General features: G+C 36.6%; 1 protein-coding gene across 11 annotated transcripts in view; it reads left to right on the plus strand.

Moving 5' to 3' along the window:
* LOC139972076 (MAP/microtubule affinity-regulating kinase 3-like) overlaps nucleotides 1-15,793 on the plus strand; it is a 92,198-nt gene that overhangs the window by 60,230 nt on the left and 16,175 nt on the right. For 8 of the 11 annotated variants that reach the window (XM_071978978.1, XM_071978977.1, XM_071978980.1 and 5 more), the window contains 6 exons: nucleotides 2,664-2,678; nucleotides 10,700-10,926; nucleotides 11,284-11,363; nucleotides 13,100-13,201; nucleotides 14,364-14,603; nucleotides 15,668-15,700. In XM_071978978.1, coding sequence (XP_071835079.1) covers nucleotides 2,664-2,678; nucleotides 10,700-10,926; nucleotides 11,284-11,363; nucleotides 13,100-13,201; nucleotides 14,364-14,603; nucleotides 15,668-15,700 — 697 coding nt within the window. The remainder of the gene's footprint in view (nucleotides 1-2,663; nucleotides 2,679-10,699; nucleotides 10,927-11,283; nucleotides 11,364-13,099; nucleotides 13,202-14,363; nucleotides 14,604-15,667; nucleotides 15,701-15,793) is intronic. The other 3 variants (XM_071978981.1, XM_071978986.1, XM_071978987.1) reach the window with 2 other exon arrangements.

Raw genomic sequence — 15,793 nt, forward strand, 5'->3', positions numbered from 1 at the left:
GGGGGTGAACCCCAATTATATGACACATGGAAGGTGTATATATATATATTGTATACCTAAATGGTAACTTACAGCATGTTGTTACACGGGGCCGTTTACGTTCAGTTGTCTGATGATCGCCGTGCAGGCGAGAAACTCTAGTAACAACATGCTGTAAGTTACCGTATAGGTATACTGAACAATCGAATCTCACACATATATATATATATATATATATATATATATATATATATATATATACATACACACACACACTTCATCATCATTATCTGCTTCCATAGGCATTTCATCCATTACAACAATTTACCGTATCCCACACAACATAAAATCTCAACATTATCAGCAAACCCATTCATTTCCAGATGATTCAAGAAAATGATATAACAAACTTCTTTTGAGTGCTCAGTCTGTCTCTTATTCAGAGTGCGTAACTTTCTATATGTCGACTGTATTTAAACAGTAATGAAGAACATGTTGGCTGTTACCATGGAAACAAGTCAAACTGTACGGATATGGAGTGTTGTATCATCAGAGATAAGAACGTGACCATCTGGAAATTGATCCATATCTTTTCATTTTAACTTCATATCATGGATATATATATATATATTCTCCGCTGGTTGAGATACATAGCATTTGATGCATCTTTGCATTTCTAACTTTCTAAATTAATTTAAATTGTATTTATTTTGCATGGAAGATTGGTGGAGGAGTTTTATATAATCAATTAAGACATTAAAGTATTTTACCAGAATCCATATTTCACAAACCTCTTTATTAAGTTAAAAAAAAAAAAATTAGTAGAACAACTGGTTACTGACATCCAAAGCATTAGATCAAATACAATTTATTTTTTTCACATGTTTACTGTGGTAATACACTATGGATGGTGTCGTAAGATTTTGAGCTTAGTTACTGTTATCAGAACACCAATTCATGAAGTTTGGTTGAATTTTTTATTACAATGAAAAAGACAAACTATAAATAGTCTTATAATATTTGACTAAAAGTCCAAAAATAACTCACACTGCAGGTTTGTACTTCCAGTTACAAGAAGGCCAATAAACAAGCAAAACAAACAACGGGAACACAAATATTCAAGTAGATTTTGTCTCTAAAAGGCATCTGGTTTCAATAATGAACATTTCTAGTTGCCCTTCAATATCTTTGATTGCCACGGTGAAAGATAATAGGGTCTACGATCAATGTTAGTATCAAAGAATTTAAAAACAAAAGCAGTATTCTGGTTTTACAATTATGTGCAGTTTCCACAGTAACAAGTGATGAAATAAACAAAGCAATGACTGAAACCAATATATCTTAAAGATTCACTCACAAGTAGCCCAATGATGTCATCATTAGGCTTTAGCTTAAATCTGTATCTTAGTGTATGAAGGAGCATACAAAGAGCATGATCTCTCTCAAATGGAATAGAACTTTTTGAAGCTGTTTGGAAGGGGGAAGGGTGAGGAAATGTTCAACACAAGCTACCTATCCTGCACATTAGTAGCGATGCATTGGTTTCCTTCTCTGTTACTAGAAGCACGAACACGGTTTACTTTTTAAACAAATTTTTGATCATATTTGGGAAGGAGGTTGCCCTACATTTTAGTTTCAAAGTTCCAAAGTCACTAGAGAATTTGCTACATTCATTTTAATTGGCTTTTTATCAATGTGAATGGAAAACTGAGATTAAATATGATGAAAAGGATATATAAAAGATGTCCTTGAGCAGTTAGTAGGTAATGTAGGGTTACAATGCCGGGTCACTATGTAGGGTCACAATAGGTATTTAATTTTAAAATTTAATCATTTGTTGAAACATTATATATCAGCACTATTACATCCTCCATAATAAAGATTATATATTTGTTGTGTTATTTCTTCAACAAACTTATGTCTAATTCTGTTGTGCCCTCCAGAAGTGGTGGGACCTGTTGGTAAACAAATAGGCAAAGTTTTTAAGAAAGAAAAAAAAAAGAAGCATACTCACAGGAAATGCACCATTAAATCATATTAAATATTCTAATAAAATAAATTGGTCCAAATGTTTTCATACTATCAAATTTTTCCTCCAACAGACTAAATTGTCTACAGTGAATGCTAAGAAGCAAAGCATTGTTTTGTTGAACTTTATTTATATGTACAAGTTTGTCTCAATGTTTTAGTTCTAGTTTGTTGCTAGGGAAACTGTCTTTTCACACGACATTGCAGGAGCATAAACGTTTGATGTCGCTCGTAGAAAAACGTGCCCAAAGTAGAAGCAAACGATCTGAAGGCAGTATTTTAGGTCAGATTTCTGACGATTGGTTGAATACTTCTTTCTTCCATTTTCCGCTGTTGTTCTTTTGGAAGTCATGAAGTTGTAGATGAAATATTTTGCAATCGATAGGGTTTCTGTAAACCTCTACTTGTTATGACACTGTAGCAGGTAAAATCAGGAAGTCTGAAATGCCATGTTTTTGAGGTATTAAATTACCGTATCCTTTACCACAGGAACGAATCATCCATGCGTTTAGTAGCTGTTTTGTTTTTTCATGTCAATTCTTTCAACTGCTCCTCTTACATAACATGTCCAGTCGGTCACCCCATCAGATTTTTCATCTCATGATATCTTTTCTATTTATCAAACTCTCTCCTCTTTGTACTTCTCATACACACAGTTATTCGGAAAAAAGGTAACGTGGTCTTCAGCTTGTCCATTACATTGTTGCATGTTGATACGCTGTCTTTTAATTGAGTCTCACGACGCAAGCATTCTTCATTCTGTAACCACATTTCTACGCTCCACGTACTCCGTAGCATTTTCACTTTTTATGTTCTGCATATAATCGTACCTTTGGTAGAAACATATATCCATATATCAATATATATTTATATATGTATGTAATGCTCTAGGTTAATAACCAGATATACCTTCCTTTGGTGCCAGGCTGACAGGTGGTACTTTCTGATAATGAGACTGGTGTCACCAGTCATCCCAGCTGATGCCTTTAGTGATAGATAACTGGACGTATCAACTAGTGTGTCCTAAGTTGGGATTAAAATATTGTGTCAGTTTTAGGGATGGATTCGTCCGCCGGTTTTGTCATTTGCTATCGGTGGGAGTGGGACAAATGTCTCCCGGAACGGTTACATGGGACTTTAACACCGCTAATTTTTTCAGATGTTGGTATTCATATTGGTGAGAGGTGATTTTTGCATTAACATCATTGTAGTCATAGACATTTTAGGAAGATGACTCATTTCTTAATTTACCATTTGGAAATAGCTTTGATCCTTTTAGCAGATACCCTTGGACCCTCTAAGCCAATTGTTCTTTAACAACTTTTCAAGAAAGAGAGTCCTGACCCCGTTACTGTTACTTCATTTGTCTTTGGGTGTTTCCGTATGTGGGAACGCCACTTATGTAAATATTGGTTAGTGTACAAATAGCTGAATCACCTTGGCTTAATTCTGAAGATAATTCTCAAGAAGCCTTGGACTGCAAAGCTTAAGAGACTGAGGGTTGTTATTTATGATTTTGCAATTATTTCCAAGGTCAAATGCGCTCTCCGTAGGGAAATGAGTTTCCCTTCACATTGTTGAAGGCCCAAAATTAAACTTGGTTGAGAGATGTTTACCTGGCCCCCTCTGGCTGACGGCACAGAGCTATTGGCTTACATATGAGGCACAGATAGGGAACGATAACAGAGCACGCTGTAGCGGATAAGTATTATTAACTAATATGGAGGAAAAAACCCCGAAAAGACCTCGTTAATAATGGAATGAATATATCATGCAAAGGAGAGTGTGTGTTCATACTGAAAAATTAAGAGGGTGGATGATGTCACATCAAATAGATGTTCTTATGTTATGACAAAGAAAGTGGAAGCAACATGACAGATGTCACGGACAAAATAGTGATGTATGTAAAGTTTATTCTATTTTCTGAGGCCGTTTTGAATATGAGGAGGAATTTTATTCCAAGTTGGCTTTGGTTCCCATTTGTGGTTTTTCTCGACTTAATACGATTAATTGTAGTCAATATCTGAGCAAAGACATGAATATCTTTTCTTCAGGGAAGGAAGTTAGAGCAACAGGTTTGCTTTGTACTGGAAACATTTGTTTTTCATAGAATTAAATAAGCACAGTGAGAGTGTGTAGTGGGGAGGGGGGGGGGGGTTTGATGGTGATAGGAGGGAATTTGTCAGACTCCTTGGCTCACAAAATGCTTAGTAAGACTGAACCTGTATGCTGTAAAAGTCGGACAACTAAAATTTTTGAGGGTTGGGATGGTCTCCTTGATTGGGAGAAGATTGGAAGAAGAGAGAGGCATTGCTTAACCTGGTTGATAACCTCAGAGATTTTAAATAGAGACTTTGCATTGCATGGCTCAGAGATGTGTTTGTACAGATAATATTATGAATATCTACAATGATTGCTTTGTTTTCCCCTTGTAACTTAATTTAAAGCATCGAGTGAAAACTGTCTTGCCTAGTAAACTTGTATGTCACAAAAGAAAAGCATGGCATTATTTTCAGTTTTATATATTTTGTAAATGCTTGACACCAGTATAATTATCCAAGCAGTGAATATTTAAAAAGTATTCTGAAATTGCAATCTCATGCATATGGCATAAAATGTTCCGCATGACAATCGTTAGTGTCCTCTGATGAAGAAAATCATTTGTATGTGTTATTTGTCCACGAAATATTCCAGAATATGCACGATAAGATATGTTATTATATATATTTATTCAATATGTTAATTCTAAGGATGCAAGGCCAAGGATCCAAAACCATTCAATTAGAAAACTGATCTTGACAAAAAAAAAGATTTCAAAATGTGACTCATTGCTGTAAGGAACATTTTTAAAACCTTTTCAAAAAATCTTACATTTAATCTCAATTTGCATCCTGCAGTATGTTTGCACAACGGGATATCTATCAGATTACACATACATAGCAGTATACTAATTCACTTCATATGAATGATTTGCGGGCAATAGTCCTGAGTTTGACCACCAAATGTCAGGATAAACATCCTGGCTAAACTGTTTAGCTGTTTACAACCTACGTCAGCGTTTAAAAGAGTGAAAAAAAAGTTGAAATTTCTGGCACCGTTCCTTCCAATTGTTGGTGTGTCATTCCGGTGATCCTATTAATGATATAGTAAAGAGCAGTCGTTAACCATATGCTTCCATATGCGTTAGTTTTTCAGATACTAACACATTTAAAAAATATTATCCTACTAACAATAGCAAAGATGAGTCTGCATAAATCGACATGTTTATAGGGTTGTCATGACATGTCAGAAGGGTGAAACACACTTTTGTATTAATTTGTAGAAAAAGGAGGGACTGTTTGAATTATACTGAGCTTCAACAGTGAGTTTAAAGGAGGAAATGTACACAAAACCATGTCAAGAAAAGACCTCTTTAATCAGAAAATTAAAAATGATGATACTTGAAAGTACTAGGTCACACTAAGAATAGAAAGGCAATGTTCTTATAGAGTAGCAAAGTAATACTTCAGTTCGCATTGACGTTTGCTACCATTGTTGAACGTCTCAACGGCTTCAGTATTACCCACCACTCCCACCCCCACCCCACCCCCACAATACTGATGCCCTTCTTAATGCTACTAAAGGTTAAAGTTGGAAGTAGATATAAAATTGGTAAACATAGAACAACATTATGCCAGTGGCATAGTAGGAAGCTATCAAAAGAGCGAGAAGGCACAATAAATTTGTCGAGATTTGTTTGCAACCAGAAGAATTTTTGTTTTATAGGTGCTAAAGTGGCCCTGATTGGACATGAGAAATTGCAACTTTTGATCTCAAAATGTGCACTTGAATTTGAATTATATCTCTTATTTCTACTCTCATTTTCCCTTAAACTTGCAACTACGTCCACAAATTTTGGACTTCTTACTGGCAATTTCCTGCTATTTAATCTTTTGAAATTTTACTATTTTCTTGAAGCTTCTACTTGATTTAAAATTTCAACTGGTTCTGTCTTTAAATATTGATTATTTAAGCAGACCTTTGACCTTACTTTGTTCTCTTAAGTTTCTTTCAATATTAAATAGTCAAGTCAAGTTTGACATTTTTGAAGTCAAAATTTGCACCGGGATGGGATCGTAGGGTTCAAAGTGTCACGGTGACCACCTGCAAGACTATATTTCCTGCCAACACCTAATGTAAAAAGTGATGCATGTGACTTGCATGTGGCCTGCATGGGAATAACTAAATCTAGTTTATAGAAGCTTCAGTCTAACATGAATTCAGATGACGATTGCCACATATGAAGGCCTTCAGAATGTGTAAACAAGGCTCGTTTCCCTTTCAAATCAATTAAAAAAAACCCATATTCAAATTAATAGAGAAACCATGATATATCTTGAGAGATTCAGCCTCCTGTCTTTTTCCTTACCATGTCAAAATTAAGCCTATTTTGTTTTTGATTCCTTATTATGTTGTGATTAGAAAGTGTTTGAATTGTTTAGATTTTAGGAGATTTCCGTTTTTCTTTAGAGATGGAGGAATCTATAAGATGAAAAATATTTTCCATGAAAACCCGTGCTTCATGTTTTGACAAGGTTCGTCAAGGTTCATTTCTCTGAAGGTTCATTTCTCTCGAGAGAAATGAAAAATACATGACCAAGAAAGCAGTTTTGGTCGTCAACCTCGAACAAGAAAGGGCAGAGATTTCCCAAAGTCTCTGTGGAAAAGAAAAGTGATTTCTCTACCTGCACTTAACCATAGTTGTTCTGCAAGGTTTTACAAGCGGCATTTTTCTTAGAATGAATGTTTAAATATCATCGTAAATGTGTTTTCCATAGACTCTGGTGAGTAAACTTTGAAAAAATGAAAATCAAAGAAAAAAGCCTTTTATTGGACAGACCATGAAACAATGGTAAAAGAAAAAATGTGTGAACATTAGTTGTCCATCATATTTGGATGGAGGAGGGGGGTAGCTGTCCATCCTGTTGGGATGTGGAGAAGGAGGAGGGGGCATTAGTTTGAGAAGGTTGTCTTACAAAACTTCAAGTTGGTAGGTACATTTGTTTTACCAGGCTGTCTTAAGAAAAAAAAGGTTATCATGGAAAATGGAGCAAGTTATTTTTTTAGAAACTTTCTAGTTGAATTATTTTATGTGAATGATGGCTTTAGTTGGAATAAAACTACAGCGGTACAGTGAAAAAAAAACAAGAAAGACTGTTCATACTCTTTTATTTGCAAATACAATTTGCATAAAAAATATCATCAGTTGCAAACTGACTTTAACTGACTTTAAAATATATTGTAGAAATTGATTTAGAAATCGCCAAGAATAGTTTTCGTAAATTAGACATTTCCTCAATTATCAGACTTTAGAGTGTTATGCAAACTTATTGAAATGTGACAAGTTGATTCTGTACCAAGCAGCAACTTTAATATCCATGGGAAAATTTAGCTTTCATAAGGATCTAAAAAAATTGTTTTTATACATGGTTAGCCAATTCTGCTAGCCAATATTACTTAGCATTGCCATAGGTATGTTTCTTGGTCAGGTGAGTAGCTTGCCATTGTGGTATATACCCTGGTGCTCAGTATCGCAATATTGTATCAGAGTCCATTTGAAAAACGCTTTTTTCCCACCTTTTTTGTTGTTGTCATGTTTCCTACCCCTGCTACCTTACTGCTTATGAAAATTGATTGTGAATATGAATTAACATTGTGATGAAATGACAAGATCATCTTGTCAGACATACTCTCCCTCAAATTCAGAGTACCTTTATTGTGATAGACATTGTCACAACAGATGTTTGTTCTTACATATACTGAGTTTGGGTGATCTTCCCAAAGACTAGAAACAAGCATGGGTGTTTGCAGAACTCTCCCCCCCTCCCCCTCGCCCTCCCCCTCGAAAATTATGAAGTAGCAAATAAAAGGGAATGAAAAAACTGCCCTCTCGTTAACTATACGGTTACTGTATCATTTCATTAAGTTTTTATAGTTAAATTTTTGTTATTAGTTACTGGTTAACAGGTCAATTCTTTGAATGGTTACCGATTGAAAAATACCTAAAGCTTGCTTGCCTCCCCACCCACCCCCCCTCCCACTTTGGATTTTTTTCTGCAGATGTCCATGGGAAAAATTTAAATCAGCTCTTTTGGATCTAGACTCTCTTGACTTGTTGACAAATTTGTAATAATGCAAATCCTTATCTCAGAAACGAAAACAAAAGTCTTGATCGTAAAACTTCTCACAAGATTCCTTTCTCCTTAATTTGGAGCAGCATAATGAGTATATATTTTTTCAACTTATCCCAGTAATAGGCAGCAATGTTAAGAAAAACAAATTTTGTCTCCTTATGATAGACGTAGATGAGTTGGTGTGCCGTAAAGTGACGTTATTTCCATTTTTATGTCCAAATAAACTTTCCAAGAAGACGTGATGACTTTACAGTTGTTAAAGTTGTTGATGGTGATTAGATCTCATCGCAAAGTGCAGAAAACACAGCCTTTATCACCTGAAACTATCAAACAGTGACACCCCCTGATTTGAAATGTAATAAACATAAAAAACCATTTGGATTTGAAAACAAAATTTTATGATAGTGTCTGTTATCTTTGGTGTAAACTCTCATAGGCTTACTAGATCCTACTAGATGTTCGTAATCAGGAGGTACCGGTAGAGATTGTTTGTGATTGCAATCTTGAGAAATCGTTCTGCGGGTAGGCGTAGGGCAAGGACATGACCTAGCTCAGCACTGTGTTAGATATGCTGCATATATGATCAATATTTTGACATGTTTTTGCGTCAGCAGTGTATGTGTGAATGACTTCAGTGCAGGATGGCATGAAAATATTCCTTATTGTAATCAAGTTACGCAGGCAATATCGGACTCTAGTAATGTGGCTTAATGACGATTTGACGTTATTACTATATACCCCCACCCTCCCCCCACCTTATACTAGTTTATATATCTATGCCGATATATGGGTTCAGAGAAGAAGAAAATTTAGGAAATGATATTGAATTAAGTTTAATAAATATGAATATTCATAGGGTTGTAGTAGTGTTTATTCATGTGGTTAAATAAATGTTACATCAAAGGTGATCAAACATGTAAGTGTTGGTGGTTGATCATGTTATTTTACTTTATTCAATGTGCTGAGGTGGACAATTCATATTTGATGAAACCTTAAGTCTTTTAAGAAATAGATTAGTCCAACAATGGGCTTCCTTTAGATGAATCTACAAAGTCCATAGGTATTGTAGCAACACTTTATCTAGAATTACTGTTGATAAGGATAACTTTCCATCAGTACTTAACACAAGCTGATTCAAACTTGATGTTGCCTTTCCCTTGGTCAATATAGTGTCTGGAATCTTTTGCTTCCTTATTTTCCTGTTTTATAAATTGGTTTGAAAGTTACACATGGGAATCGACTTTAATGGAATGAGAGGAGCCTCACGTTTGGTATTAAGTGTCATCTGTCTGGTACAGAAAACTTGAAAACTTAGCTTAGAACTTTCCAAACATACTCTCCTACAGGTTCTACCTCTCGAACCTTCTCCTAGAAGATGAAGAGGATGAACTAAAAATTGAGATGTTTCGACAACAACAAAAAATACCCTTGAAAATTGCAAATAAAATAGGGAATGAAAAATTGATTGTATCTTTGTATTAAAGAACAACAAAGTTTCATCATGCAAGCTTAACAATCAGTGATTAAATTTATGACACATTTTATTAAAAAATCATAAAAATGAAAATGGTATTAAACATAGCAAACATCTTCCAACTTGAGTTGTGAATCGAAATCCATGGGCTGTAAGTATAGATTAGAATTAGACCACTGAAAACCAGTGCATGTGTGTTTATGTACAGTAGTCCAAACCCTTCTTGCGTTTCTTTTTTGACTTTGCCAGGTCTCATTTGGAGCTCATATTTTCATTCTTTTTTAAAGATGATTTGATCTGTGGGTTCTTTCTGAATATATCTGCAGATGAATCTTAACGTCTCTGACGAGAGACGGAGAGAGAAAATGTCACAAAACGCTCTTATAGTATTAAACCTAAACGTTTGGCCATTTTATTTTGAGTTTCAAAGTGTTATTTTGAGCACCCTTATGTTGAGAACTAATAATTTTCACTTCATCCAAGTTTTATTCAATAACAAATTGGGTCACTATTCTGTGTCAGTTTGACACAAGACTCCGAAATCTGACTGTTGGCTTGTAACGCACCAAGGCTCAACCGGTACTGTAAATGGGTACATTTGCAAGTAAACCAAGACGAGAGTAGAGTCTGGAATTCAAATACACATATTTGTGGTTTTTATTTGGAGTTCATTTCTCTCCTTGCTCACTGACCTGTCGTGATAAGATGACACACATCATGAGATAATTTCCACTTTGAAATGGATTTTCGTATCTTTGAAAGAATCCTTACCCCAAGACAAACGTGTTCCTTTAATTTCATATTAATACGTTGACAGATATTTCACGGATTCTTTTGAAATTGGTTCAACAAACGAAAGAACAACATAATTTTTGATTTATTATTGGTCACTTATTTTGAAAGGAAAAGTATTTCTCTGAAAGAGGACAATAGTTCAATAGGAGAATTGTTCATGCAGATGATAACATCATTGGAAAACAAACCGTTGCCATGGTATCGTGAATGGAACTCATCATTCTTGTTCTCTATCTCGTTTGTCGTTCAGGTTCTCACGGCACTGCATCCTCCTATAAAAGGCATCCTGACGCTAGCCTCAAGGAAAACTCCAGAGCCGAAAGAACAAGCACTGGTGCAGTCAGTTCAAAGGGCAGTATATCCAGGACTGGCCAGGTCCTGGGTAATGCACAAAACCCCAATAAAGCTGATATGCCCGATAGATTAGGAACAAAAACGTCAACACCCAAGGTGGGAACGCCGAACAGATCATCAAAGGTATGTAGAAAAAAAAAACACATTGAAGTTTTACCTTGAAAGGAATTCTGTTGTGGCAAGCCTACATTACAAAATAAATTAACTGTTTTCATGTGTGAAGATTATAGCAATATTTATGAATATTTGTGAGTGAGGTCATCGTGATTTGACAGGTTTCCAGACGATGACTATTCTGTTTATAATCGATACATTTATCGATGCAAAGAGAGAAAAAAATGTACATCACTGTGTTACTCCTTCCAGTAAGTATTGCAACGGTACTGTGTGACTGTTTTCAAAGACAAACTTCTGTCACAAATGTAGCATGTGATATTGATGTGTTAAAGACAGTATGCTTCTTACCTTTGTCTTTGCCAGCATGGTCCATCTGGTATAAGCAGAAGAAATACCTATGTATGTGGAGAGATGGAGCGTCGAGGAGGCAATCAAAACGACAGGTACGTGTTCCGTAATCGTGTCTAGCAAGTAGACCCCCTTTAAGAATTTCTCATCACCGTGAAACTACATACTAAGGTGGTCAACCAACCCACTTTGGTGTCACCGGCGTTCTCGAAAGAAAAAAGTGTCGATAAGCATTCTCAAAGGTTTGAACTGTTCGACAGTCCGCAGTAAGTTCGGCACGAACCAGAACTACACCTAAATTCCCTGACGTTCAAACGATACAAAACTTAGGATTGACTCAGGACTCCCATAGAGACGTTGTGATTGAATTATTGACGTAATTCTTAATATATTATTACACTAATTGAGGATGTTTTTAATTGACAATTCTATTTATAGGTTTGGTTCAGAAAAGGCTGTATCTTTCTTTGAAGTATGCCGATGCAGGAGAGCAATACCTTGTCAATTGCTAATATGGCTGTTACCTTAGTTGATATGTTGTGATTATACCTGTGGAAATTACATTGTTTTGGATTTAAAGGCATTGAATCGCCCCAAACCACGTGCGGCCATCTGAAAAAGTTAACTTTCCGTTGCTTGCAAGTGACGTTTTGTTCGTGTCGCTACAAAATGCAGACAGTAATGAAACGTGATACCTTGTTATCTTTAGCTGGACCTTAGATTTCCATCGTTGTATTGTTTGTACACTGTGCTGTGGGTATTGACTGCAGCTGTATGTACTGACTGTACGCTAGTGTCTAATTACCGATTGTAGCAAGCTGTGTGTGTGTATTTTCTGGGATCGATGGTGGTGTCTAACACTTATGTTACACCTCATTGGAAACTAGGTCAGATTACCGGCATTAGACGTTTCATTTTGCGCCAGGCTTCACACCCTTTAAGGTTATGTTGAGAAAAGGGGTTTGCCTTTTTGGAAATGTTTGTGTGATTTATTCTCAGATGAAGTTAGGGCTAGTTGTCATTTCATTGTTACTGTTATCATTGTTGTTAGCATTATTATTTATTGTCTTTGTTCATAGTTAATGACAATGATCAGTGAGGCTTTCTTTTTCGATTACCAGTCATTTTCACATGTCTGGTTTTGTTTGTTTGCCCAAGTTTTGACCAATCCAATTTCTGCTGCTGCTAGTTTAAAGAAACAGAACTGTTATCAAATGACTGACAACCAACTTCAACAGAAAGCTGTCTCTTGTTAGACTTTAAGATTTGTCAATGGAAGAGATATCACTGTGAAATTCACGATCATTTACGATCATTCTCTCTCCGTGATAGAAAGTACAAGAATAACAAATTTGCTAAATTACGGTTGAAATGTGTTGTTGCCTGACAACCTCTTGCCATGTAAGAGCTTACCATGTGTTTTAGCTGATGAATTCTGTCAATCATCAGAAAAAAATGGGGTTATCAATTTAGATTAGTAGCCACCTCATACGTAGTTTACATGTTTGTACATGATGTTGCCGCCTCTGTCAGTGAATTTATTCGAATTTCATTCCAGTAAATTCAACAATTGATGACATGTATGTGCTATTCTCTCTAGATGTTTTATGATTATATGACGTGAAGTAGCACCCATAAACATAAAGAAAAGGATGGTATTATATTTTATCAAGCGAATGCCTTATTTAAAAGAACGTAATAATATCTTGACGAGGGCATGTTTAGGAAGTGTGTGGCGTAGATTTAGTTGTGAGGATCACAGATCTCCGAGCAGTCCGTAGAAGTATAGATAACACACTGACGGTTGTTAAACGTCTTTCTCCGTATTCAGGCGATCTTCAAAGCCCCAGAAAGTATCTTCCAGCTCAGGTCAACGTAAAGGAGGAGGAGTAGGCGTTTTACCTTCTATAGACGACGGCAAAGACAGGCCAAGGTAAGCCAACCTGTAATAAGCAAACCTGTACAGCCTTAAAGCGATATATTATAGGACTGGAAACAAAACAATCTGTTTACCTGTGGCCCCATTCCTAAATGGCCTAGGTGCACTTTCATAGACCATGGCATGTAATGTTATAATGCTCTAGACAATAGCCAAACTTGGCTTGGATCAAGTTTTCTTGTCTCGGCCAATCAGACATACAGTTAATTTATTGCAGAGTGGTCGATCCACACACCAAAGGAAATTTGTGTATGCTAGAGGAAAGTGGGGAGTAGGATGGGGTGGGGGGGGGGGGTGCAAGTTGGTGGAGCAGAGATGACCTGAAACTGTTTGTGCAACTGGTTGATAGTTTGACTAATATTGTAACCAGCCGTGATCGGCATAGTTCAAACACCCTTTGTTCCTTAAAGCAGTGTTTCCTATTTTGATGCAATTCATTAATGAAAGTTAGATAGATTTGGTAAAATTTGCCTGATATTGCCTCGGAAAATGTACCGGTAGAAATGTACAGGAGCTGTGGCCGAGTTGATAAAGCCGGTGACATTGAGGCTTAGCAATCGGAAGGTTTGGGGTTTGCTCCCTGGCCGGGTCATAGTAAGGTGGGTTTTGCATCCAAGAGTAGTCTACGGTTTCCAATCTGAAATGACTTCCTAAATTGAAAAGATTCTAAAATTGAGTTAAAATGTTGAATTGGAAGCTACCCCACATGGGAGTTGTAATACACACCTCTTTTGGGCTACACCCACATCCCTGGTCGCTTAAGCGTCGTAAAAAGAACTGCCTGGTTATTGTTCTTATTATTATTATTAAATGGAAAGAGCTGGTTAAATGTCTTTGCAAGATGTGTCTCCCTTAGTGTTCTTTCCGTAATTTTCCTATGATTTCCTTTTCTTTTTTTCTAATTTCACTTCTACTTCTTTTCTTTTCAAATTCTTTCTTTTCTTATCAACAGTTCTTATATCCCCCCTCTCCACCCCATTCCACCGCCCCTCCCCCTAGTTTAGTTGAATGAATTTCCTATGTATTATTGTATTTTAGTTGACTCTAAGCAAGGTTTGTATGAATTACGTATTTCCCGTAGAAACAAAAGTTGCAAAACAGATAGCCTTTCGCTGCTTTGAAATTTCTTCAACTGTTTAATGGTGATCTCTCGCAGCACTGCTCCATCGAACAAGCGTGGCCAAGTTATATCACCGAGTGTCAGCTCCAACTATGGCGTGCAGTTAAATAGAGGAGCTGCCAGTAGAAGTACCTTCCACGCAGGTCAAATGAGAAGACCCGTTCACTTCAACGGGCCCAACAATACCCCGACCACCACCCAAGACTCGAGCAGTATTGATCGACGGAACAACGTCACGTCGTTCTTGAATAGGCTCTCCAATAAATTTTCTCGAAGGTAAGAAAGTCGATGGTGGACGACCTAAGTTCACCTTTAAGGTAATCCTATAATAATGGTTCACACCTGGAGATAACTTAGATGAGGAAGGAACAAAAAAGAAATCCAAAAGGATAACTAGGTGACAAAGAAATTTCCCTCTGAACTTTACATCTGTCGTGTCGCGTGGACACGACAAGAATCCACGACAAGGTTATGTCATTTGTGATGTAAGGACCTCTTGGTATGGTACAGCAATGATACGCCACATACGGTCAACTCAACCGCGGTCATTTGCATTGCTGTACCCGCAACCAATCGCAGTAAATGGTGGGACGGTGGAGTGTCCTGTGTGAAAGAAACAAACAGCAGCAGCCATAGACTCCCATGCAGCAGTAGCTAGGCTGAATCCATCATCAAACAGTAGAGATTATCTCTGCAGCCCAGCAGTGAATGTCGTGTGAATGTGGGTGTGCTCGCTGTCCTACGCAGGCTGGCTGCAGTAATGCTGCAGCCCCTGCAGCGTCCCCCCCTCGCCCCCAGTGCTTTCTTACTCGATGCCTAAAGCATATATTCCATTTAATTGCGTTCCACCCTTCTGTCCACTTTTTCAGTAAACATCCAGACTTCAGTTTTACAAATTTGTTACTACACTCCCAGTCACCCCCCTCCCCTTTCCCTCCTCCCTCCTCCAGTTCTATGACCATTGTCACTCTTCTCTGTCTCTACAACCCCTCCCCTCCTCTCCTGTAGTCATATCTGAAGCTCTGATTAACCATGCTCTATGTATATACATATATGTATAGATATATATATATATGTATGTATATATATATATATATCTATATGTATATATATAAATATATATATATATATATATATATATATACATATATATATATATATATATATATATATATATATATATATATATATATATACGTGTATATATATGTATATATACGTGTATGTATTCCTCTTCTAGCATGATCATTTATTGCGGCTCGTTCGCCATGTATTAACTGCTTTCTCTACGTATGGATATAATAACATTGCCTCCATTTATATCTTTCTTTAATTTTCAGGGATGCAACAGAGGGCAACGATTTTCTGGCAAGGTATAGCCATTTAGTAACACTGTCGTTGTAGCCATTAAAAAAGTTCATAATAAAAAACACACTCACTCAAGATAAAAAGTACTCTCCTTTCGT

The sequence above is a fragment of the Apostichopus japonicus genome, chromosome 8 (genome assembly GCF_037975245.1).
Source record: "Apostichopus japonicus isolate 1M-3 chromosome 8, ASM3797524v1, whole genome shotgun sequence".
NCBI classification, from domain to species: domain Eukaryota; kingdom Metazoa; phylum Echinodermata; class Holothuroidea; order Aspidochirotida; family Stichopodidae; genus Apostichopus; species Apostichopus japonicus.